The 23010-nt window shown below is 40.8% G+C and overlaps 3 protein-coding genes across 4 annotated transcripts in view; all 3 read left to right on the top strand.

Moving 5' to 3' along the window:
- LOC142953069 (uncharacterized) overlaps positions 1-5479 on the top strand; it is a 15528-nt gene extending 10049 nt beyond the window's left edge. Inside the window, exons 6-8 of the mRNA XM_076095138.1 lie at positions 1-232; positions 953-1381; positions 5047-5479. The exon at positions 1-232 is cut by the window's left edge and continues 173 nt beyond it. Coding sequence (XP_075951253.1) covers positions 1-232; positions 953-1381; positions 5047-5479 — 1094 coding nt within the window. The remainder of the gene's footprint in view (positions 233-952; positions 1382-5046) is intronic.
- Positions 5480-5610: 131 nt separating this feature from the next.
- Positions 5611-10329, top strand: LOC142953068 (uncharacterized). Its single transcript, XM_076095137.1, has 4 exons — positions 5611-7038; positions 8200-8625; positions 8759-9163; positions 9885-10329. The coding sequence occupies exons 1-4, from the start codon at positions 6701-6703 to the stop codon at positions 10327-10329; spliced, it is 1614 nt and encodes a 537-aa protein (XP_075951252.1). The 5' UTR covers positions 5611-6700.
- A 131-nt stretch (positions 10330-10460) lies between these two features.
- Positions 10461-14498, top strand: LOC142952788 (uncharacterized). 2 transcript variants are annotated; one of them, XM_076094732.1, is made up of 9 exons: positions 10461-10863; positions 11072-11335; positions 11436-11690; positions 11768-12016; positions 12108-12365; positions 12741-13034; positions 13120-13389; positions 13540-13623; positions 13762-14498. In XM_076094732.1, exons 1-9 carry the CDS (start codon positions 10553-10555, stop codon positions 13826-13828), a joined length of 2052 nt encoding a protein of 683 aa, XP_075950847.1. In that variant the 5' UTR covers positions 10461-10552; the 3' UTR covers positions 13829-14498. The 2 variants fall into 2 exon arrangements, with proteins under 2 accessions (XP_075950847.1, XP_075950848.1); XM_076094733.1 differs by lacking the exon at positions 12108-12365.
- Positions 14499-23010: the final 8512 nt, after the last annotated feature.

Below are 23010 nucleotides of genomic sequence, written 5' to 3'. Positions count from 1 at the left end.
TGTACTCTTATGATCCTGAAACAGGTATGAGTCTCCTTCCATCATTACAGTCAGTTCTCCAGTCAGCTCCTTCAGTCTGGTCCATAGACCTCTCAGAGAGAAAGACCTCCATCCTCCTGGAAGTGCTGAAACTCCAACCAGAGAAGAAACAAGTGGAGCTGAGAGGCTGCTCACATGAAGAGAGTGAAGTGAGGAGTTTCCTACAGTGTCTGCCTTTTATCTCACAGCTCAGGTAACTCTGACTAATACTGGATATTTAATTATAACATGTGGCTTCTTCTTCAGAGGTTTGTCAGAACATCTGTTTCATAATCTGCAGTGTTTCTAAAATAGTTAATCATCATTCACAAACACACATAATGTAGATAAAGATGAATATAATGTCTCAGTTCAGTAATAATGTATCATCACAGTTATCACAGTCTTCTGCCTGTATGAGAATAATTACATGAAGTGAATAATATTAATGGAACAATGTGGCTCTGAGACAACAACACAAATAAACCTTTGAAACTGAAAAAAGTGTTTTTTGACACATTAAATAACAAACATCTCTTTAATTTATTTCACAGTAATTTTAAACATGAATGAATTAAACAGATGTCAGTCCTCTGAATCATCAACATGTAGTTGTGTTGTATAACTTCTGTCTCGCTGCTGTTGTTCCACTATTTATATTTATATATTGTGAATTTATTTTACACTCAAATCTCAAACATGAAATCAAATGATATAAAGTGAACTAAAGCAGCAGGAAGCAAACCTGCAGTAAGTCCAGAGACAGGATGAGTGTTTGTGTTGTGAGTCAGTCAAAGTCCAGACGTGATGTTCAGTCAAAATGTCATTAGATTGTAAACAGTACACACATGTACAAGATGGAGTCCATCAGTAGTGACTTGTTGTATTCATGCAGATGAAACCAAATCACTAAATGTTTCCTTTATTATTTCAGTGTTCATCTCTGGTCAGATCGTTCTGAAGGAATCAAGTTCTTTGGGAATCTGTTCTGTGCAGCAGCAGAGAGAGAACAGACAGGAGAGAAGATGCTGGAGCTGTTATCATCAGTGTGCTCATACAAAACATTCCCTTTAAATAAGGATTATGATCCCACATATCGGAGTGGTTTCCTGCTGGATCTGTACTCCCACCTGAAGGACTGTGAGACTGAATCAGGTCTGAGTCTCCTTCCATCATTACAGTCAGTTCTCCAGTCAGCTCCTTCAGTCTGGTCCATAGACCTCTCAGAGAGAAAGACCTCCATCCTCCTAGAAGTGCTGAAACTCCAACCAGAGAAGAAACAAGTGAAGCTGAGAGGCTGCTCACATGAAGAGAGTGAAGTGAGGAGTTTCCTACAGTGTCTGCCTTTTATCTCACAGCTCAGGTAACTCTGACTAATACTGCATATTTAATTATAACATGTGGCTTCTTCTTCAGAGGTTTGTCAGAAAACCTGTTTCATAATCTGCAGTGTTTCTAAAATAGTTAATCATCATTCACAAATACACATAATGTAGATAAAGATGAATATAATGTCTCAGTTCAGTAATAATGTATCATCACAGTTATCACAGTCTTCTGCCTGTATGAGAATAATTACATGAAGTGAATAATATTAATATTAATGGAACCTCATTCTGAGCTTCATGTTAAGATACAGTTACTCTATGGGGCATTTATTTTGAAAGGGTGGGGGAGAGAGGGGGGGGGGAGGAGACATATTCATAATGTTTCACACACAGAGGTTATTAAATGACAGGCTTTATCACAAGCATTCCAGTTAGAATTCACTCTGTGGGGCTTTTATTTTGAAAGGGTGGGGCTGGGTGGGTGAGAGAGTGGGAGGGGAGACAGAATCATAATGTGACTGAATTGACTGAATATCTCCAAGTCGTGTGTGTGTCTCAGTGCCTCTGTGTGTTTATCAACATCACTAATGAGCTCATATAAACACCTGTGTGCTTGGGTGCATGTTGGTGATTGGAGCACCTGTGTGTTAGAGGCTAATTAAGAGAGAGAGTGAACAGTGATTTTCAACAAAACTACCTGTCAAACATATGCCCTCTATACCAAAACCATGAGACTATGAGAAAGCTGAAATTAATTGTAAAGAATTGCTGAAAATTAAGAAATGGGAGACTACCCGTCTGGAAAATGTTGAAGCCCGAAAGCATTTAAACTGCACTGCTGAAAACCCTTCTAGTTGAAATGTCTCACTATGGTGTCTGTAGCTGAAAGTATGAAGAAGAAGGCTTTGAAAGTTGAAGAAGTTAAACAGGATTTCAAGATTTTCTCCATAGAGATCCCATTCAAACAAAATTGCAAATAGCTTAATATTTCAAAGACTTTAAAGATTACAAATATGAAAAGTCATATCACCCCTCTCCTGAAAGAGCTGAACATTTTGATATTCGAACGGTTTCTGTGGCTTAACAAATCTCAGCAGTAGTGATATTTGTAGTAGTATAAGTTCTGCTTTTCTCAACTTTAAAATGTTGAGAAAACCCTGATCTATTGCCACATTATTAAGCATTTTTGATATCTTTTACACTTTTTGAACTGCAGCAATTTAACTTTTATGATTTTTTCACTCCTTTTCTGACTTTATAATGGGTGTGTATTGCGCAGCTTAGAGTGCGTGATGTCACCGCTAGAGTGAAGAGCAGCTTGAGATTCTTGTGAAAAAAACATTTGTCTTTTGCCACTGTGTCCACAATCTTCACTCTTCATGCATCATTTCTGGATGTAGAAGTAGCTAATCTTGTCCTTGTCGTAGACAAATGACTGTGGAATCCCACAGATTTACACATTTGGCACAGAAGCCTGTAATTGAGAGGAAAACCAACTTTCTGCTCCATAGAGACCAATGTTAAATTTTGCTTCAAAAACATCTTCCACAGAACACGGTACCCCATTTCTAGATCGCCAGTTCAGCCACATTTTTTACACTACAGACACAATTTCTACAGGATCTGTTCTTCAACTCATCCTTCCTCTCATTTATTAATATCGGAGCAATAGGAGCTACGGTTATGGGAGTTTCGAGGATTTGTTTGAGAGGTGTTTCCCTGTTTAATCTCCATGAAAAGGCTGAAAGGACACAGGTGTTCATGATTAAGCTCATTAGTGATGTTGATAAACACACAGACTCACACACACACACACACTCCTCTCTCTCTCTCTCTGTGTCTCTCTCTCTCTGTGTCTCTCTCTCTCTCTCTCTGTGTCTCTCATACAGTCATTCAGGTCTTAGAGACTTTTAGAGGACCCCCCCATTTTAAAATAAAAGCTGCACACATGATTTAGAGATATACGTGATGCAGCTCAGCCAATCAAATATGGGTATTCTGATAAGTTTCCTGATTCGAGTGACATTTACACACACCGCGACACAAGAGGGAGAGACGAGGAAAGACATGGCAGAGCAGGACAATAGTCACGTAAGCTGTAAATGATAAAACATAGGATAATCTCCAAATGAGAAAGATTGCCAGAGAGATCAGAGTCTCTCTCTCTCTCTCACTCACTCACTCACTCACTCATCCTCTCTCTCTGTCTGTCTCTCTCTCATACAGTCATTCAGGTCTTAGAGATTCTAAGAGGACTCCCCCCCCCCCACACACACCCCATTTTAAAGTAAAGGCCCCACAAAATGAATTCTAACTGAAATGCTTGTGATGAAGCCTGTCATTTAATAACCTGTTTATGTGTGTCAAACATTAAGATTATGTCTCCTCTCCCCCTCTCTCCCCCACCCAGTCCCACCCTTTCAAAATAAAAGCCTCATGGATTAACTGTATTTAAACATTAAGCTCAAAATTAGGCTTTTTTGTTGAAATAATGAATGCTCTTACGAATACTGCGACAACTACTACTGCTGCTACTAATATTTCTAGTATCACTACTACTACTACTGCTACTACTTCTACTGCAACTTTTGCTGTTGCTACTATTACTACTACAACTGCTATTACTGATACCATCAATATTATTACTACCACAACTGATATTACTACCACTACCACTACTATTATTACATATACCACAACTGCTACTTCTGCTATTCCTGCTACTACCAGTACTAATACTACTACAGCTATTAGTACGACTGCTACTAGTACTACTACTACTTCTTCTACTACTACTACTGTTATATTAAATACTACAACCACTACTATTACTACGACTACTGATACTACTACTTCTACTACTTCTTCTAATTACTAATACTTCGACTACAACTTCTACTACTACTGCAACTACAAATATCACTACTGCTACAACTAGTACTTATTCAAATGCTACTAATACTTCTACTGCTAATAATACTTCTACTACAACTTCTACTACTACTAGAACAAATATCACTACCGCTGAAATTTTCTTAAGCGACAGAAACCGTTCGAATATCAAAATGTTCAGCTCTTTCAGGAGAGGGGTGATATGACTTTTCATATTTGTAATCTTTCAACTTTTTGAAATATTAAGCTATTTGCAATTTTGTTTGAATGGGATCTCTATGGAGAAAATCTTCAAATCCTGTTAAACTTCTTCAACTTTCAAAGCCTTCTTCTTCATACTTTCAGCTACAGACACCATAGTGAGACATTTCAACTAGAAGGGTTTTCAGCAGTGCAGTTTAAATGCTTTCAAGCTTCAACATTTTTCAGACGGGTAGTCTCCCATTTCTTAATTTTCAGCAATTTTTTGACAATTAATTTCAGGTTTCCGCATTCCAACGCATTTTCAGCAGGAAATGCATTTTCTAGTTATATTTACATATTGTGAATTTATTTTACACTCAAATCTCAAACATGAAATCAAATGATATAAAGTGAACTAAAGCAGCAGGAAGCAAACCTGCAGTAAGTCCAGAGACAGGATGAGTGTTTGTGTTGTGAGTCAGTCAAAGTCCAGACGTGATGTTCAGTCAAAATGTCATTAGATTGTAAACAGTACACACATGTACAAGATGGAGTCCATCAGTAGTGACTTGTTGTATTCATGCAGATGAAATCAAATCGCTAAATGTTTCCTTTATTATTTCAGTTTAGATCTCTGGTCAGATCGTTCAGAAGGAATCAAGTTCTTTGGGAATCTGTTCTGTGCAGCAGCAGAGAGAGAACAGACAGGAGAGAAGATGCTGGAGCTGTTATCATCAGTGTGCTCATACAAAACATTCCCTTTGAATAAGGATTATCATCCCACATATCAGAGTGGTTTCCTGCTGGATCTGTACTCCCACCTGAAGGACTGTGAGACTGAAACAGGTCTGAGTCTCCTTCCATCATTACAGTCAGTTCTCCAGTCAGCTCCTTCAGTCTGGTCCATAGACCTCTCAGAGAGAAAGACCTCCATCCTCCTGGAAGTGCTGAAACTCCAACCAGAGAAGAAACAAGTGGAGCTGAGAGGCTGCTCACATGAAGAGAGTGAAGTGAGGAGTTTCCTACAGTGTCTGCCTTTTATCTCACAGCTCAGGTAACTGGTTACCTTTCTAACCATTTCTGTTTTCACTAGCAACTAGAAGTTTTATGCTACAGTTTAGAGAAATGTTGAGTTTTGTTTGATACAAACTGTACATCACATGTTTTTATAATCCTCTTTATTTCAGTTTTGTGCCTCAGTCATCAGAACCTTCAGAGGAAATCTGGTTCTTTGGGAATCTGTTCTGTGCAGCAGCAGAGAGAGAACAGACAGGAGAGAAGATGCTGGAGCTGTTATCATCAGTGTGCTCATATGAAACATTCCCCTTGAAAGAGAGATGGTGTGATTTCCTCCTGGACCTGTACTCTTATGATCCTGAAACAGGTCTGAGTCTCCTTCCATCATTACACTCAGTTCTCCAGTCATCTCCTTCAGTCTGGTCCATAGACCTCTCAGAGAGAAAGACCTCCATCCTCCTGGAAGTGCTGAAACTCCAACCAGAGAAGAAACAAGTGGAGCTGAGAGGCTGCTCACATGAAGAGAGTGAAGTGAGGAGTTTCCTACAGTGTCTGCCTTTTATCTCACAGCTCAGGTAACTCTGACTAATACTGCATATTTAATTATAACATGTGGCTTCTTCTTCAGAGGTTTGTTAGAAAACCTGTTTCATAATCTGCAGTGAAATTAAGTGAATAATATTAATGGAACAATGTGGCTCTGAGACAACACAAAAATAAACCTTTGAAACAAAGAAATAATATCTTTTGACACATTAAATAACAAACATCTCTTTAATTATATTTCACAGTAATTTTAAACATGAATGAATTAAACAGATGTCAGTCCTCTGAATCATCAACATGTTGTTGTGTTGTATAACTTCTGTCTCGCTGCTGTTGTTCCACTATTTATATTTATATATTGTGAATTTATTTTACACTCAAATCTCAAACATGAAATCAAATGATATGAAGTGAACTAAAGCAGCAGGAAGCAAACCTGCAGTAAGTCCAGAGACAGGATGAGTGTTTGTGTTGTGAGTCAGTCAAAGTCCAGACGTGATGTTCAGTCAAAATGTCATTAGATTGTAAACAGTACACACATGTACAAGATGGAGTCCATCAGTAGTGACTTGTTGTATTCATGCAGATGAAACCAAATCACTAAATGTTTCCTTTATTATTTCAGTATTGATCTCTGGTCAGATCGTTCTAAAGGAATCAAGTTCTTTGGGAATCTGTTCTGTGCAGCAGCAGAGAGAGAACAGACAGGAGAGAAGATGCTGGAGCTGTTATCATCAGTGTGCTCATATGAAACATTCCCTTTATATAAGGATTATGATCCCACATATCGGAGTGGTTTCCTGCTGGATCTGTACTCCCACCTGAAGGACTGTGAGACTGAATCAGGTCTGAGTCTCCTTCCATCATTACACTCAGTTCTCCAGTCAGCTCCTTCAGTCTGGTTCATAGACCTCTCAGAGAGAAAGACCTCCATCCTCCTGGAAGTGCTGAAACTCCAACCAGAGAAGAAACAAGTGGAGCTGAGAGGCTGCTCACATGAAGAGAGTGAAGTGAGGAGTTTCCTACAGTGTCTGCCTTTTATCTCACAGCTCAGGTAAGGTCCTTTTACTGATTTAACTCTTCATATGAAGAGTGTCTTTCTAAATAGGGTTAAACTAATGTTCGATGATGCATACATTCTAACATCAACATACTATTAACACTATTCCTCTGATAAGTCTTTGTCATCAGTCTTGTTTGTACAGCTGGTGACTTCCTCCACGTGTCTTAGTTTCTACAGTGAGTTGGGTCCTAGTAGGACTTACAGCACAGACTGTGTGAACAGACAGTGGCAGTCAAAGATACAAGAAGCCTCTACGAACACAGTGTGTGCTTCACAGCATGTTGAATAACTACTAATGACAGAAAGTATAGACAGCAGCTAAAACTGATCCACATTAGACTCAGTTACCAGTGGTGGAAAGTAATACTGTGAACATTTACTCAGGTAATGAAGTACAGAGTTATACTTTCATTAAGTATTTTTATTGTATGACTCTTTATATGTCAACCCTGCCACATTTCAGAGGGACACAGCTTTTTATGTGAAATATTAAACTGCAACACTTCTGGAAACATGTCACAGTCTCCTGCCTGTATGAGAATAATAGAGGATGTGAATATTAATAATAATAACAGTGTAGCTCAGTGCTGCTAATACCTCCTCATACACAAATAATAACACATCTCACACCAATGAAAAGACCTGCAGGTAAAACTGCTGTTGGCTTTATTTTATTTACATTTTAGCAGATTAGAAATAAACCCTTAAAACATAAAAACATATTGTTTCTGTACATTAAACAGGAAGCAACGCTTTCACTTTAATTTCACAGTAATTTTAAACATGAATGAATTAAACAGATGTCAGTCCTCTGAATCACCAACATGTAGTTGTGTTGTATAACTTCTGTCTCGCTGCTGTTGTTCCACTATTTATATTTATATTTTGTGAATTTATTTTACACTCAAATCTCAAACATGAAATCAAATGATATAAAGTGAACTAAAGCAGCAGGAAGCAAACCTGCAGTAAGTCCAGAGACAGGATGAGTGTTTGTGTTGTGAGTCAGTCAAAGTCCAGACGTGATGTTCAGTCAAAATGTCATTAGATTGTAAACAGTACACACATGTACAAGATGGAGTCCATCAGTAGTGACTTGTTGTATTCATGCAGATGAAACCAAATCACTAAATGTTTCCTTTATTATTTCAGTATTCATCTCTGGTCAGATCGTTCTAAAGGAATCAAGTTCTTTGGGAATCTGTTCTGTGCAGCAGCAGAGAGAGAACAGACAGGAGAGAAGATGCTGGAGCTGTTATCATCAGTGTGCTCATACAGAACATTCCCTTTATATAAGAATGATCCCACATATCAGAGTGGTTTCCTGCTGGATCTGTACTCCCACCTGAAGGACTGTGAGACTGAAACAGGTCTGAGTCTCCTTCCATCATTACAGTCAGTTCTCCAGTCATCTCCTTCAGTCTGGTCCATAGACCTCTCAGAGAGAAAGACCTCCATCCTCCTGGAAGTGCTGAAACTCCAACCAGAGAAGAAACAAGTGAAGCTGAGAGGCTGCTCACATGAAGAGAGTGAAGTGAGGAGTTTCCTACAGTGTCTGCCTTTTATCTCACAGCTCAGGTAACTGGTTACCTTTCTAACCATTTCTGTTTTCACGAGCAACTAGAAGTTTTATGCTGCAGTTTAGAGAAATGTTGAGTTTTGTTTGATACAAACTGTTCATCACATGTTTTTATAATCCTCTTTATTTCAGTTTTGTGCCTCAGACATCAGAACCTTCAGAGGGAATCTGGTTCTTTGGGAATCTGTTCTGTGCAGCAGCAGAGAGAGAACAGACAGGAGAGAAGATGCTGGAGCTGTTATCATCAGTGTGCTCATACAGAACATTCCCCTTGAAAGAGAGGTGGTGTGATTTCCTCCTGGACCTGTACTCTTATGATCCTGAATCAGGTCTGAGTCTCCTTCCATCATTACAGTCAGTTCTCCAGTCAGGTCCTTCATTCTGGTCCATAGACCTCTCAGAGAGAAAGACCTCCATCCTCCTGGAAGTGCTGAAACTCCAACCAGAGAAGAAACAAGTGGAGCTGAGAGGCTGCTCACATGAAGAGAGTGAAGTGAGGAGTTTCCTACAGTGTCTGCCTTTTATCTCACAGCTCAGGTAACTCTGACTAATACTGGATATTTAATTATAACATGTGGCTTCTTCTTCAGAGGTTTGTCAGAACATCTGTTTCATAATCTGCAGTGTTTCTAAAATAGTTAATCATCATTCACAAACACACATAATGTAGATAAAGATGAATATAATGTCTCAGGTCAGTAATAATGTATCATCACAGTTATCACAGTCTTCTGTCTGTATGAGGATAATTACATGAAGTGAATAATATTAATGGAACAATGTGGCTCTGAGACAACAACACAAATAAACCTTTGAAACTGAAAAAAATATATTTTGACACATTAAATAACAAACATCTCTTTAATTATATTTCACAGTAATTTTAAACATGAATGAATTAAACAGAAGTCAGTCCTCTGAATCATCAACATGTAGTTGTGTTGTATAACTTCTGTCTCGCTGCTGTTGTTCCACTATTTATATTTATATATTGTGAATTTATTTTACACTCAAATCTCAAACATGAAATCAAATGATATAAAGTGAACTAAAGCAGCAGGAAGCAAACCTGCAGTAAGTCCAGAGACAGGATGAGTGTTTGTGTTGTGAGTCAGTCAAAGTCCAGACGTGATGTTCAGTCAAAATGTCATTAGATTGTAAACAGTACACACATGTACAAGATGGAGTCCATCAGTAGTGACTTGTTGTATTCATGCAGATGAAACCAAATCACTAAATGTTTCCTTTATTATTTCAGTATTCATCTCTGGTCAGATCGTTCTAAAAGAATCAAGTTCTTTGGGAATCTGTTCTGTGCAGCAGCAGAGAGAGAACAGACAGGAGAGAAGATGCTGGAGCTGTTATCATCAGTGTGCTCATACAGAACATTCCCTTTATATGATGATGATGATGATGATGATGATCACACATATCAGAGTGGTTTCCTGCTGGATCTGTACTCCCACCTGAAGGACTGTGAGACTGAAACAGGTCTGAGTCTCCTTCCATCATTACAGTCAGTTCTCCAGTCAGCTCCTTCAGTCTGGTCCATAGACCTCTCAGAGAGAAAGACCTCCATCCTCCTGGAAGTGCTGAAACTCCAACCAGAGAAGAAACAAGTGGAGCTGAGAGGCTGCTCACATGAAGAGAGTGAAGTGAGGAGTTTCCTACAGTGTCTGCCTTTTATCTCACAGCTCAGGTAACTGGTTACCTTTCTAACCATTTCTGTTTTCACTAGCAACTAGAAGTTTTATGCTACAGTTTAGAGAAATGTTGAGTTTTGTTTGATACAAACTGTTCATCACATGTTTTGATAATCCTCTTTATTTCAGTTTTGTGCCTCAGACATCAGAACCTTCAGAGGAAATCTGGTTCTTTGGGAATCTGTTCTGTGCAGCAGCAGAGAGAGAACAGACAGGAGAGAAGATGCTGGAGCTGTTATCATCAGTGTGCTCATACAAAACATTCCCCTTGAAAGAGAGATGGTGTGATTTCCTCCTGGACCTGTACTCTTATGATCCTGAAACAGGTCTGAGTCTCCTTCCATCATTACAGTCAGTTCTCCAGTCAGCTCCTTCAGTCTGGTCCATAGACCTCTCAGAGAGAAAGACCTCCATCCTCCTTGAAGTGCTGAAACTCCAACCAGAGAAGAATCAAGTGGAGCTGAGAGGCTGCTCACATGAAGAGAGTGAAGTGAGGAGTTTCCTACAGTGTCTGCCTTTTATCTCACAGCTCAGGTAACTCTGACTAATACTGCATATTTAAGAATACTGTGTCTAAAGAAGAAGAATTTGTCAGTATTTTGATCTAGAGTGATATCACAGCATCATACACATCTCACTCTGTCTTCTCTAAATGTCACCCCTGATGAAAGACATTGTTGATGAGATGGTTTATAATGCAGTGTGTCTTTGCTGGTTTCACGCTTCATCCATCTTGTTTCAGCTGTGATCCAGACTTCTTCCAGACAGTGTGTACGTTGATCTGTGTCAGATCCAGAGAGGAGGCCGAGCAGTTGTCCTCTCTGCTGCAGCTGCTGGGCTTCACCCTCCGGTTAACGGGAGGCTTACCCAGGAAAACCTGCCGGTCTGTGGGGACGGTTCTCAGACGTTGTGGCTCTGATGTGGATCTCATCCTCACACCCAGAAAGATGTCTCTCAGAGGAGCCTCCCTCCTCTTTAGAGGAGCAACACAAGTACACAGTCTGAGGTACGCATTGATACCTTTACTGCCTTTAGTTCTTATGACTCCATCCTTTCCACTGTGAATGTCCAGTTAGTTGTGTGACTTCATTCTTCTTTATTTCCAGGCTTTCCAGCGACATGGCCTTGCTACTGTGTCGATGGGTAAGAAGAAGGGAAGCGGACCGTCGGCTGGCTGTGGAAGAGCTTTCTCTCTCCCCTCAGAAAGCCCAGCTGTCACAGAGAAGGTTGTTGAAGGTTGTCAGTAGTTTGGCATCCCTGCTGAGATACTGGACAGTCACACGGTTAGACCTGACTGAGTTCTGTGCTCCTGCTCTGGGTCTCCTCCCACTGCTGCTTCATGATGGCCCTCTAACGATCAGGTAGCAGTATTCCATACTGATGTAATGTATTCATCCTGGACTCTTCTAACAGATATTCATACGTTTTCTATCTGCAGACTGAGTGAGAAGACTTTCCAGCAGCTGCTCTCCCTCCTCCATGAGATCCAGGACAAGGACTTGACCCGGTCCTTCTTGAGTAAGGTTGGTGGAGACCTGAGCAGCTTCTGTCTGAACTGGGAGCTTCTTCACTATCTGCTTCAGCAGTCGTCAGCTCACACCATCACGGTGAACCTGAGGAGGAACCGCTTCTTACAGGAGAGCGTCACACGTCTGCTTCCCTTTCTGGACAGGATTGTGTTCAAAGGGTGATCTATTTGGGTTTTGTATCATCCTGTTTAATGACAACGTGTTGTTGTGGCTTGTTCTCACTAAACAAAGACCTCTGGTGTCTTTCAGGTTCTGTCCCAGCTTTGTGTTGACCGCCATCAGAGAGATCTATAAAGCTAGAGCCGCTCCTCTTGTAGCCGGTTTACTGAGGTCTTTGGATCATGAGATCGACCTGACCTGCAGAGGGATGGACTCGGTGGACTGTGCTGCTCTGCTCTTCATCCTCAGTCACAGTGACGGAGTTAAACTGAACCTCCTGTGGACCTCCGTACCAGCAGAGGAAGTAGAGTCCATCCTCTTAATGCTGGGCAAAGTTTCTCAAATCAGGTCAGACATTAGTATCAGTACGCTCCAACACTCAGGATAGAGTTCACAGAGGAATATATATCTATATATATATGACATTACAAGATAACTCTGTTCTATTCTATCAGTAATAAACATATTGTTTACCGTCTCTTTCACAGAAGTTTGTTTAACCTGAAGCTTTGTTTCTAACCTGTCTGATCATCCGACCGCTTGTGTGTCTCGATCAATCAGAACATCAGTTCAGTGACGTCACCATGTTCCCAGATCTTATCTATTAACGGGCTCTATGTTGTTGTGACTGATAGAAATGAAGGAGAAAACTACAACAATAAGTATAAGTTGTCAGGAAACGTATCCTTTAATTTTTGATTTTTAGATGTATTTTTCCTCCAGTGTTGACAGGAAACTGCTGCTGAGGTTTGTCCACAGCTGTGCTGCCTCTGACGCCCAGCAGGGGGCAGCAGTCCACCTGCTCAGGACCGTGCAGCACAGGCTGGATCTGTCCTGCTCCTCCTGTGTGGAGCTGGATGTCAGTGAGACTCTCAGGCTGACTGCTGAGGACTGCAGGGCCGTCTCCACCATCCTGAGACGCAGCAGCCAGAAAGCAGAGCTCATCCTGCAGGACTGTGAGGTGGAGGACAGCGGACTGGACCTGCTGTTTCCTGTCCTAGACGGAGTCCTCCTCAGGTGGGAAAGACCACAGAATGACCAGAGAAGAAGCTTGTTTCCATGTTTCTTCATCCCAACAGTCTGCTCTGTTTCTCCTGTTTAGAGCCAGTAAAGCCGTCCTCCTCCAGCTGCTGTCCCTGGTTCCTGTGAACAGTGAGAAGGACACAGTGAGACGGGCAGTGTCCCTCTGTGGAGCCCTGGGTGGAGAGCTGGACCTCAGTCACACCACACTGGATCAGAGGGCCTGTGGAGCTTTGTCCCTGATGCTGGAGTTGTCTGAGGGGCTGACTGAGCTGGACCTCAGTCACTGTCAGCTCACGGACCAGCTGCTGCTCAGACTCAGCACACATCTGCACAAAGTACAAGTCCTGGAGTGAGTGTCCATCTGTAATGTGTTCATGTGACAGAAATCTATATTTGTTAGAGCAACAGCTGGAGTCATACACAGTAACCCTACGAATAAACCTGAATCTGGAGCTGCTGCCTCCACATATAAAGTCTCAAATGCTCCTCTGTGTTCCAGTCTGAGTCACAACAACATCACTGATGCTTCCACTGACAACTTACTCCAGCTGGTCTCCATCAACCCCTCCATGGACACTGTGCGGTGAGCACCGGGCATTAATCCACACAGCTGTTCTCACAGATCAGTGAACCCTGTTCCATCATATTCTTCTCTCGCTCTCTCTCTCTCTCTCTCTCTCTCTCTCTCTCTCTCGCTCTCTCTCTCTCTCTCTCTCTCTAGACTCTTCAGGAACAACATCGTGGACAGAACATCCTTCAAGAAACACAAGCAGTTTGAAATCTGGTGAAGCCGTCGTCAGTGTGGCGGTAAAGTGCTGATGTCTTCTGTCTGCTGATGGTTAGATGATAATAAGTACTAACACTGTGTTTACAGTAGTCAGCTGGTGTGATGATAATTATGGAGGAACTGCAGATTATTCTTTAAGCTGCTCATATTTATGATGGACACCCTGTGAGATTCATCAAATAGTTCTGTTGGGATCAGGATTCAATTATTTTTGTATTTTGGCAAAACAGGTAGAGGCCATAACTGTTCTATCAATATCATGAGTCGGCATCATTTATGTGTAATAATGGGATGATGTTCTAGTTAATTTAAGGCTGAGAAGACTTTAATCATCTCAAAGTAATGATGCAATAACAAACAATGTAAATATGAGAATTATTCTTGGTTGATCTTTCAAAGAGAGATAATGGTCGTTGTCTCTGTTCGTTCTCTTTTCCTCATTAAAATACTTAATTTACTGTAAACTGCAGTCGTTCTGGCTGCAGAGAAGTGAACATCTGTGTTCACCAGGTAGCAGCTGACTGAGTCTGTACTTTATGAAAATACAATAACTATAATGTTACAGTTGTAAATACACTCAATAAATACTTGAGATATTGATGTATGATTTCCCTTTATTACACTCATGTTATGGAGTCTTAAAAAAAACAATAAATCATTTAAAACAGAAAGCTAGTGGTTTATATTTGAAGCATTTCAGTAAGTTAGTAGATATTATAAATGATCATCTTTTATTCGGGGAACAGTTATGAAATACAACATTTTATATAATATTTGTAAACAGATGCTCAGGTAGCAGCTGTATTTGTCTCCAGTGTTTCTCCACAGAGAGGTGGATCAGAGGAGACCCTGAAGAAGACCACATCCCTGAGAGGAAGAGGAGGGAGGAGGAAGTCTGGCTGGTTCCAGGTCCAGTAAAGTCACCTCTGAATAAACTCATCCTCTCCCAGTTCACCAGATTAAATCAGCCTCAAGCACCATGTTCATGTCCCACATCAGACATGATGACCTCCAGAGAGCCTCTCCATATCCCAGTACTTGTACCTTCTACTATGAATGTCTCATAATCAATCTTGACAGCGTGAGAAAAGCAAACGCTGAAGGTCTAGAGGTCTCACAGTACTCTGGCCTACAGTATGGAGGTGTAACCGTCCCTCAGTGAGGCCCAGCAGCCTGTTTTCACTCAAAGTGAGGCCAGATTCATCACCACTGACATATTTAAAGGGACCTAAGAACGTTGCTTGAGGAACTCCCTCAAAATATAGTCATGACCTTTAACACTAGTTGCGTATTTGCTGCTTATTGCATCTGAGGAATCCCCCCAAAAATATTATAAATATCAGTTCATGCATTGTATGAGCTGCTTGGGCTCTTATCATTTTGAAGCACATTATATAAAACATTTGTGTCGTGTCTTTTAAAAAGTATACAACATGTCAGTGACATAATTATTATATATGTTGTTATATGAACAGAAGGAATGTTACAGCCTGTTTCAGTGAACTACTGTTTTACAACTGTGAACCAACCCTTTCATCTCCAAAGCTCAAAATCTATTTTAACATCATGTTCTACTTCTGTCTCCTGCAAGTTGATGTTTGCCGCCATCTTGTGGCCTCATTGGATATTACATTTATTATTCATACTTGGCACTGCACTCTGAATATTGATGACACATATCCACGTGTCTGTTCCTCTTGAACACTAGCCCTATTTTTAGCCCAATATTATGTATATGTTACGGGTTAATAACAAATACACATATGGCACAGCTCAAATTGAAAAAGTTTCAGGTTCGCCTGAAAAAAAGCACTTGTGTCTAAAATATTACTTGAAATAAGGCCTAAAAATGTTAATGGCATAGCCAAAGTCATAGCACAACAGGTTTTACAGTCTCTAAAACTGATTTGACTTCGATTGAGTGAAGCAGGCCAGCATAAACCAAGCAAACACATGCAAAATTCAAATTTTTGGAAGCAGCAGTTGCATTGCTGTAGTCTAATGTTATATACTATATAACAAAATATTAACTATATATTCACTTGTCTTATCTTAAGAGTGTTCAATAATCCTAATAAAGCAGTTTGACACCATTTTCAATAATGTTGAGCAGTTATGATGTGTCATATCTGTCATTCATAACAATAAATGGCTCATAATAAGTGTCTATGTGACACTGGTAAGGCCTGTGATCGGCCGATTTACAAGTGTGAGACCATTTTAGATGTGGGATAGTCCAACGGGAGCCATGCGGGGGTGTTTGAGAATCTCCTTGTCTCTTTACTGACTAAAAATCGCAAAATGCAGGGCAAACCCCCCTCTCTACATGGATTGGTCCACCTCACAGAATCGGCTGCCATTTTGCCATTCATTCCGCCCGCGCATTGATACCAGTCACAGTCATTCAGCACAGGATGGAGGACACATGAGCGCCGAAATTCGTTGGAATAAATCCGTTTTATATCGCCAAAACGTAAGTTTTTTTTACCCAATTTATTTTCTCGTGACCAGTGGCTGATGTTGGCATGTATACCCATAACTTTTGAACGGTTTGAAAGAGAGTAATTTCGACGTCGCTGCTCGTTTCCGGGTCGAATCACGACCGCCTGCTAGATGTGCTCATCCGCCATGTGCGATCCGTGCTTCGTGATGAGAGATCATCCAAAGAGCACAGTTCGTCGATTTTTGGCCAAAATTGTGGCAAATCTTCTAGATATCTTCCAGATATGATCTTAGTTCATGTATAATTGTGTTTTGCAGTGTGTAAAATGGCTCCCGTGGTTGTTTCTCCCAGAATCTCTTTGTTACACAGGTATTATTTATTTATTTTTTTACTATTTTATTCCTTTCGCAAAAGTGAATTGTACACATGTACACCCCCCCCCCCCGCCCCCTTTAAAGGGGGCTCTCGTGTACAAGAGGTTGTTAAATGCCTCAAACACAAACTGTGACAGTGTTTGTTTTGTGTGATCTCAGTGATCTCACGGCTTCAGACTGTCCAACCTGTGAACTCATTTATGCCCAGTCTTAAAATGTTAAGTTTTTAAAACTAACAAGATGTACTATTGTACGTCCCAACGCATAAAATTTGTAGGATTGAAAATGAAAAACAAGAGAAAAACACTAAAAAGCACTCCGTTTATAATGAATGTTTGCATTAACAACACATTTTTGATTTAATATCTTGTATTATTGGTTCTTTAAATTCAAACTAGACATTATTTAATTCATATAAATATCCAAATATCAAGACCTTTGGTTCCCGTTATTGTTTTGCTTAAACTTTTTCCAGAGATGATCGATGATGGTACAGCATAAATGAAGGACATCGAGTGCTGATTATTTTACACTCTCCTGAAATAAAAAAAAAAACTGTTTTGGCAGCAATTCAGGGACTATATTTAAAAAACAAAAAGTTATGTGTAACCCGGCCATCTAAAAAACAAGTACAGTCCAGTTGTTTTACCAAGAAACTGACTCCACTTACCTACAGATTGCATCTGTTCTGGTTTTGTAAATGTTTTCTCTCCACTGCAAAGACAAAATAACAGCTCCCACAATCCCTTGCCCCCAGTGACCCTCCTCTCCAGTCGAGAGTTCGCAGCATGGGGTTTAAAAATGACACGATTTTGGGGGAGAAAATGTGATGAGACCCCCTTTTCCTCCATCCTCACCCGGCTGTACATTACACACATGAGTTAGCTGACAGTCCTCCTTCACCAATTAACACCTACTTTATTATAACGTTGACTTCTCCCTAATGTTCTTGCATGTGTTTATGCACTATTACCTTGACGGATGCCTATTCCACGATTAGACATAATTGGCATATCAATATGCAAAACCTAAATGGATTAACCTTCTTTAAAACTAATGAGCACTTGCATGCCCAGCTGGGGGAATGGACCAGAATTAGCATTTGTCATCTTTTAGGAGTGATGTGGGAATAAATAATTGAAAAGAGGCTGGATATTGTCTTTCCTTGGGCTACTTGTGCGTAAAGTGACTGTACTGTTGAAAAAGAGGGAAATGTGCAGATTTACTGTGTTAACGACGACTGAAGGCTCGCTGGTTTGTCTGAGCAAAAAATACAAAGAAGCTGTCACTCTGAGGAACATTTTTAATCAAAGGGGAGCGAGTAAAAAAAAGTAAATCCTCATGAGTTTGATTGGAAAAAGATATTTAGATCAGAAGTGACAAAGGAACTGAAAAATCGTACTTTAAAATGTTCAAGCCTGTAGTTGATGGACGTGGTCTCTGCCACACCAATGATGAAGCCAAAAAGCAGCTGCAGGTAAAATAACTTACAGTAGATGCAATGGTCCAATGCCCCATGTGGAGGATCAGAAGGTCAAAGAAAATATCATTGCTATAAGATGACATAGCTCAGAGTGATGAACAACTGGAGGACAGAGTACCTGAGGTTGTGTGGTCAATCCTTGTGAGGTGCAGTGACTTTTGAAGTCCAGCACCCAAAGAGCAGTAAAAAAAGTTTATGAAATTATGTAAAAGTGTTGAAGGTGAAATAGCTCAAAGTGATATAAAATGGGTTATAAAGCCTGATGTTCTGTGTTCAAACCCTAATCCAGTTAATTTTAAAGCAAGAGGTTGGTGACCCCTGGTTTAAACCCTATGAGGTTCAGTTAATTCTAAATCCGAGCGCAAGAGCGCAAGTATAGTAGTATAAGACTATATACCCAACTATCAAGCAAAACTGTCTTAAGAGAAGTCACGCTCTTCCTTGTTCTCACTTAAATTTCAGCTGGTCATCATCCATTTTTCCATAACCCCTGGTTACATTTCTCCGAAACTTTGGTGGGGAGAATGGCCCCACCACCACCTCCGCAGCGGAGCACTAGACACTGATGTAACGTGCGGGAATCGAACCCACTTAGTCCATGGAAGTAGGATGATCCATGGAAGTAGGATGATTAGTCCAGGAATACCACTACTACGCCACCAGCACCATTCGCATTTGGAACTCTTCTCGGAACGTATTTGACTCTGCGATGGCCTGTCAAACCTCAAAAGCAGTCGCACCTTATAAGGTTCGATCCCACAATCTCTCGGGTTCTAGCCCATCTGCCATCCGACTGAGCTATTCGACCCAACACACTTAGATCGTGTCTTGGCGTATTTGACTCTGCGATCGCCTTGTCAAACCTCAAAACCTCAAATCCTGTGGCACCTTATAAGGTTCGATCCCACAATCTCACGGGCTGTGGCCCGTCTGCCATCCACCTGAGCTATTCCACACCACACTTGATTTGTTTTTTGGTCGTATTTGATTCTGCGATTGCACCTCAAGCCTCAAAACAAATCGTAACTTATCAGGATTGAACCCAAAATCTCTGTCTGCCATCAGCCTGAGCTATTCGATGCCACACTTGCAGTCGTATTTGACTCTGCAATTGCAGGTCAGACCTCAAAACAGAATGAACACGATAAGGATCGAACACGCAATCTTTGGAATTACAGCCAGTCGGTAATCAACTTGAGCTAATCGACTCAACACAGTTGAATGGTTTCTTGGTGTATTTGACTTCATGTGTGGTTATCAGACCAAAGACAGACCTCCTAAACACATCTGTCAAGTTATGTCTCTACACACATTTGACTTTGTGATTCGATGTCGGGCCTCAAAACTCTGAACGCGATAAGGATCGAACCAGAAAATTCCCAACCGAGCTTTCATTAACCTGAGCTATCGATTCTGTCGCTCCTAACCTCTTTCTTGGTGTGTCTGACTTCCTCTGTGGATGTTGGAACTCTAAACTTACCACACCTCATAAGAATCGACCCAAATTTTCAGTCTGCCTGCCGGTTCTCTATCGGCCATGAGCTATGAGACATTAGACTAATGTTTCTACCACAGACGAGTGTCAGATCAAACAGCTCACAGTTATAGGTCGGAGGATCAGAAGACCTGGGTACATGGGTTCCATCCTTGTGAGATGCAGTGGTATGTTAACGTGCAAAGCCAAACAGTAGACTATCCTTTCTGATCAAATAGCTCAGAGTGACAGAAGACCTGAGGTGTATGTGTTTGATTATTATGAGGTGCAGTGCTTGTTGACATCCAACACTCTAATAATAAGTCAAATCCACAAAGATAACATGTCTCTATGTTTATGCATTGGTGGCACGATAGGTTTGTTCCCAACACAAAAGAAGTGCCTGTCGGTTTCATAAGCAAAAACTGTTTTCGACTTTCTTTGACATGCTATACCATGACCATTTTTGCCTGTTTTTTTTTTACAATTTTCAACATGCTATCCTATGACCATTTTTTACTTTTTTTGACATGCTATCCTATGACCGTTTGACTTTCTATGACTGTTTTCACTTTTATTGACATGCTACACTATGACTATTTCCACTTTTTTCAACATGCTATACTATGACCGTTTTTTGGCTTTTTTCGACATGCTATACTATGACTTTTTAAACTTTTTTCGACATGCTATACTATGACTGTATTTTCATCATACCCACAACTTCAGGTCCTCCAACTCTATTACTTTTGACTCATATTACAAATTCACTGCATCTCAAAAGGGTCAAACTTCCAACCTAAGGTCTTCTGAACATTACTTGTGTCACTTGTAACCTTTCTCTGTACCCATCCCTCATGGGTGTTTTATCTGCAAGATATTAGATAAGTTGCCCATTTGTGCAGTGAATGAAAAAGTACAAAATAGCCATATCACTAAGACATAGTAAGCCACAATATGTTATAAAAGTCCCAAGTAAGACTTTGTATAGTACATAAAAAACAATGTCCATCACCATCTTTTGTCATTCAGAACGGGCTGAGGTGTTCCAGGGCACGAGGGTGCATGTTCCCTCAGATGCTCTTATGGACAGCAAGTCAAACCTCCCAAGGGCAGTCACATTACTTGACTTGTTGAATCTCGAGGATATTTTTCCTCCCGTCATGTGTGGGGATATATTAAGCCAAACCCCCAACTGCCCTGGGCAGTCGGTGGTGTCGACAGGTAATTGGGATTGAGAGCTGCATGCATGAAAACGAATTAACTTAAATAGATTAGCTGGCAAAGGTAGCTGGTAACATGGTAACTTTAATGGCCGCTCACTTGTAAAAGCCACTGAGGGTAACTACCTCAGTAGTACTGAGTAGTAACTACTTAAGCCATGTGCAAAAATAAAATAAAAAATAGCAGTAAGCACTGCACTTGTTTTGGGTGGTTTGGCTTCATTTGAGGCTGAGCTGAAGCTATCAAATAATTCCATCAAATAAAAAGTGGATAAAAGCAGCTTGTTTTTAGGTCGAAAAATGGTTGTTTGAAGACTAGCCGCTATGAAAAAGAAAAGACAAGAAAAGGCAAAATATTAGCCTAAAATAAAAAAGGGTTGCTGTGTGCTCAGATGATTCGGAATCAGATTCTACAACCTTGTTAGCATCGCCGGCTTATTTCCATATTAACGACCCCTTCAGAACCTTCAAAGTAATGAATAATTGACAACAAATGAAATGTTTTGATTGTCGTCAGCGCCCGGCGTGTTTAATGTTTCATATGTTGCTTCTGAGCTAATTATTGAGATGGCACATTTGTCAGAAATATGTCTCCCTCGTAACCCCTGCGCGACCCACACACCGTCCACAGATGCCTGTTAGTTTTCAGACAGTAGAATTGGGGGGGGGGGGGGGGGCGCCCACAGGCTACAGGCCCTGTTGTAATCACTTAGATCCGTCTAGAGGTACCAATAAATTTCAAAAGCAGTCCAGAACAAAATACTTTAAAACTCGGGTTCTGCATTTTGGCCGCCGCCATCTTGTTTTTTTGGAAGTGAAACAACAGTGTGGAGCGAAGTACAACCGTAAACATTTTATCATTCACGAAATGAAAACACACTGGGAAAGTTGTAAGACAAAAACACGGACAACTCCCAGACCGGACAACACTCTGATAGTGACCTGGCAATCACAAAGTAGCCCTAAAGCATCCCCTGCTTTATGGTCTGTTTGACTCTAAATGGACCATAATGTACTAAATGAACATCATGCTGTATTGAAGAAGACTTGAAACTAGAGATTGAGACCATAAACTCATGTTTACAATGTTTACTGAGAGAATAAATCAAGAGAGAAGTAGAGTCATTTTCTCATAGACTTCTATACAACCAGAGGAGTCGCCCCCTGGTGGACACTAGAGAGAATGCAGCTTTAAGACACTTCGGCATTGGCTTCACTTTTCAGAACCGGAGATCATCTGGCGAAGAACAGTGGAGGCCAAGCTGCTGGAGGTGCGTCTCTCATGGGCCGAGGCACTTTGGACTTCATGGATCGACGCTGCCTCAAAGGTCAACAGCACAAATCCGTGTGTCACCACCGTTGATCTCCATCTATCCTCTACTTTTGGAGCAGAACTTTTCAGAAGCCGCGTGTTGATGAACTTTTTGGGCCGACGCCCCGTCTCTCCGATGCACCTTGACAAGACGACGGACAAACCGGGGCTGACAGAAGTCCTCCGTGTGAGACAGAGCGGCAGCTGGAGCGCATGTGTGCGTGCTATATTTGGTTGTGTTTGTGTGTACTACGAGTGTTTGTTTGTGTGAGTTTAAGTGCTTATCTATCCACTTTCCTCTGTCTGTGTCTGTTTGTGTGTGCAGTTGTCATGGTCCAGTCAGGTCGGAGTATCCTGAAGACACTGTCAGGCAGGATTGATTTCCTCTTTCCCGATCCGTGGAAGCATTCCTGTAACACAGCTGACCCCCCGAGTTGCGTTACCTTGTCATTTTGCGACACGGATCAAAGTGAAGACGAGCTGAAAATAACCACGCACGGCGACCTTGAACTCTGAGGAGCAGCAGACGGGAGTGACGGGAGCTCTCAAACACACACATACTGTACACAGGTTCATGCATACACAGACGTTTATATTTGTGGACCTAATATTAGAGATAAAAAGTCTAAGCGGTTGAATTTTTTCAAGTTATGCCGGATCTTTCTACAACATAAAAAACAAATACTAAAAGAAGGAAACTGAAAATATTGCAGTAAATAGCATGAATAGTAACACACTATAATTGCTCTGGAGATCTTACATTTCTATAACATTTGTGTGAGCAAGCAGATTTAAAGACAAACATGTATGAATGTGTAAAAAAAAATGACTTTACAAAAATGCAACAAACAGGCTGAAAGAAAGCAGAAACCTG

The sequence above is a fragment of the Anarhichas minor genome, unplaced genomic scaffold, assembly GCF_050575085.1.
Source record: "Anarhichas minor isolate MPS153535 unplaced genomic scaffold, ASM5057508v1 ptg000018l, whole genome shotgun sequence".
In the NCBI taxonomy this organism is placed as follows: Eukaryota; Metazoa; Chordata; class Actinopteri; order Perciformes; family Anarhichadidae; genus Anarhichas; species Anarhichas minor.
Note: the sequence above shows the minus strand (reverse complement) of the source record. Positions and strands in the feature narration are given on the sequence as shown.

Bases quoted from the DNA above. Each gene is read 5' to 3' on its own strand.
- LOC142953068 (XM_076095137.1), top strand. From the start codon at position 6,701: ATGCTGGAGCTGTTATCATCAGTGTGCTCATATGAAACATTCCCTTTA. The intron at 7,039-8,199 runs GTAAGGTCCTTT...TTATTATTTCAG, and splicing joins CCTTTTATCTCACAGCTCAG to TATTCATCTCTGGTCAGATC. The intron at 9,164-9,884 runs GTAACTCTGACT...TTATTATTTCAG, and splicing joins CCTTTTATCTCACAGCTCAG to TATTCATCTCTGGTCAGATC.
- LOC142952788 (XM_076094732.1), top strand. From the start codon at position 10,553: ATGCTGGAGCTGTTATCATCAGTGTGCTCATACAAAACATTCCCCTTG. The intron at 12,017-12,107 runs GTGATCTATTTG...GGTGTCTTTCAG, and splicing joins GACAGGATTGTGTTCAAAGG to GTTCTGTCCCAGCTTTGTGT. The intron at 13,035-13,119 runs GTGGGAAAGACC...TCTCCTGTTTAG, and splicing joins CTAGACGGAGTCCTCCTCAG to AGCCAGTAAAGCCGTCCTCC.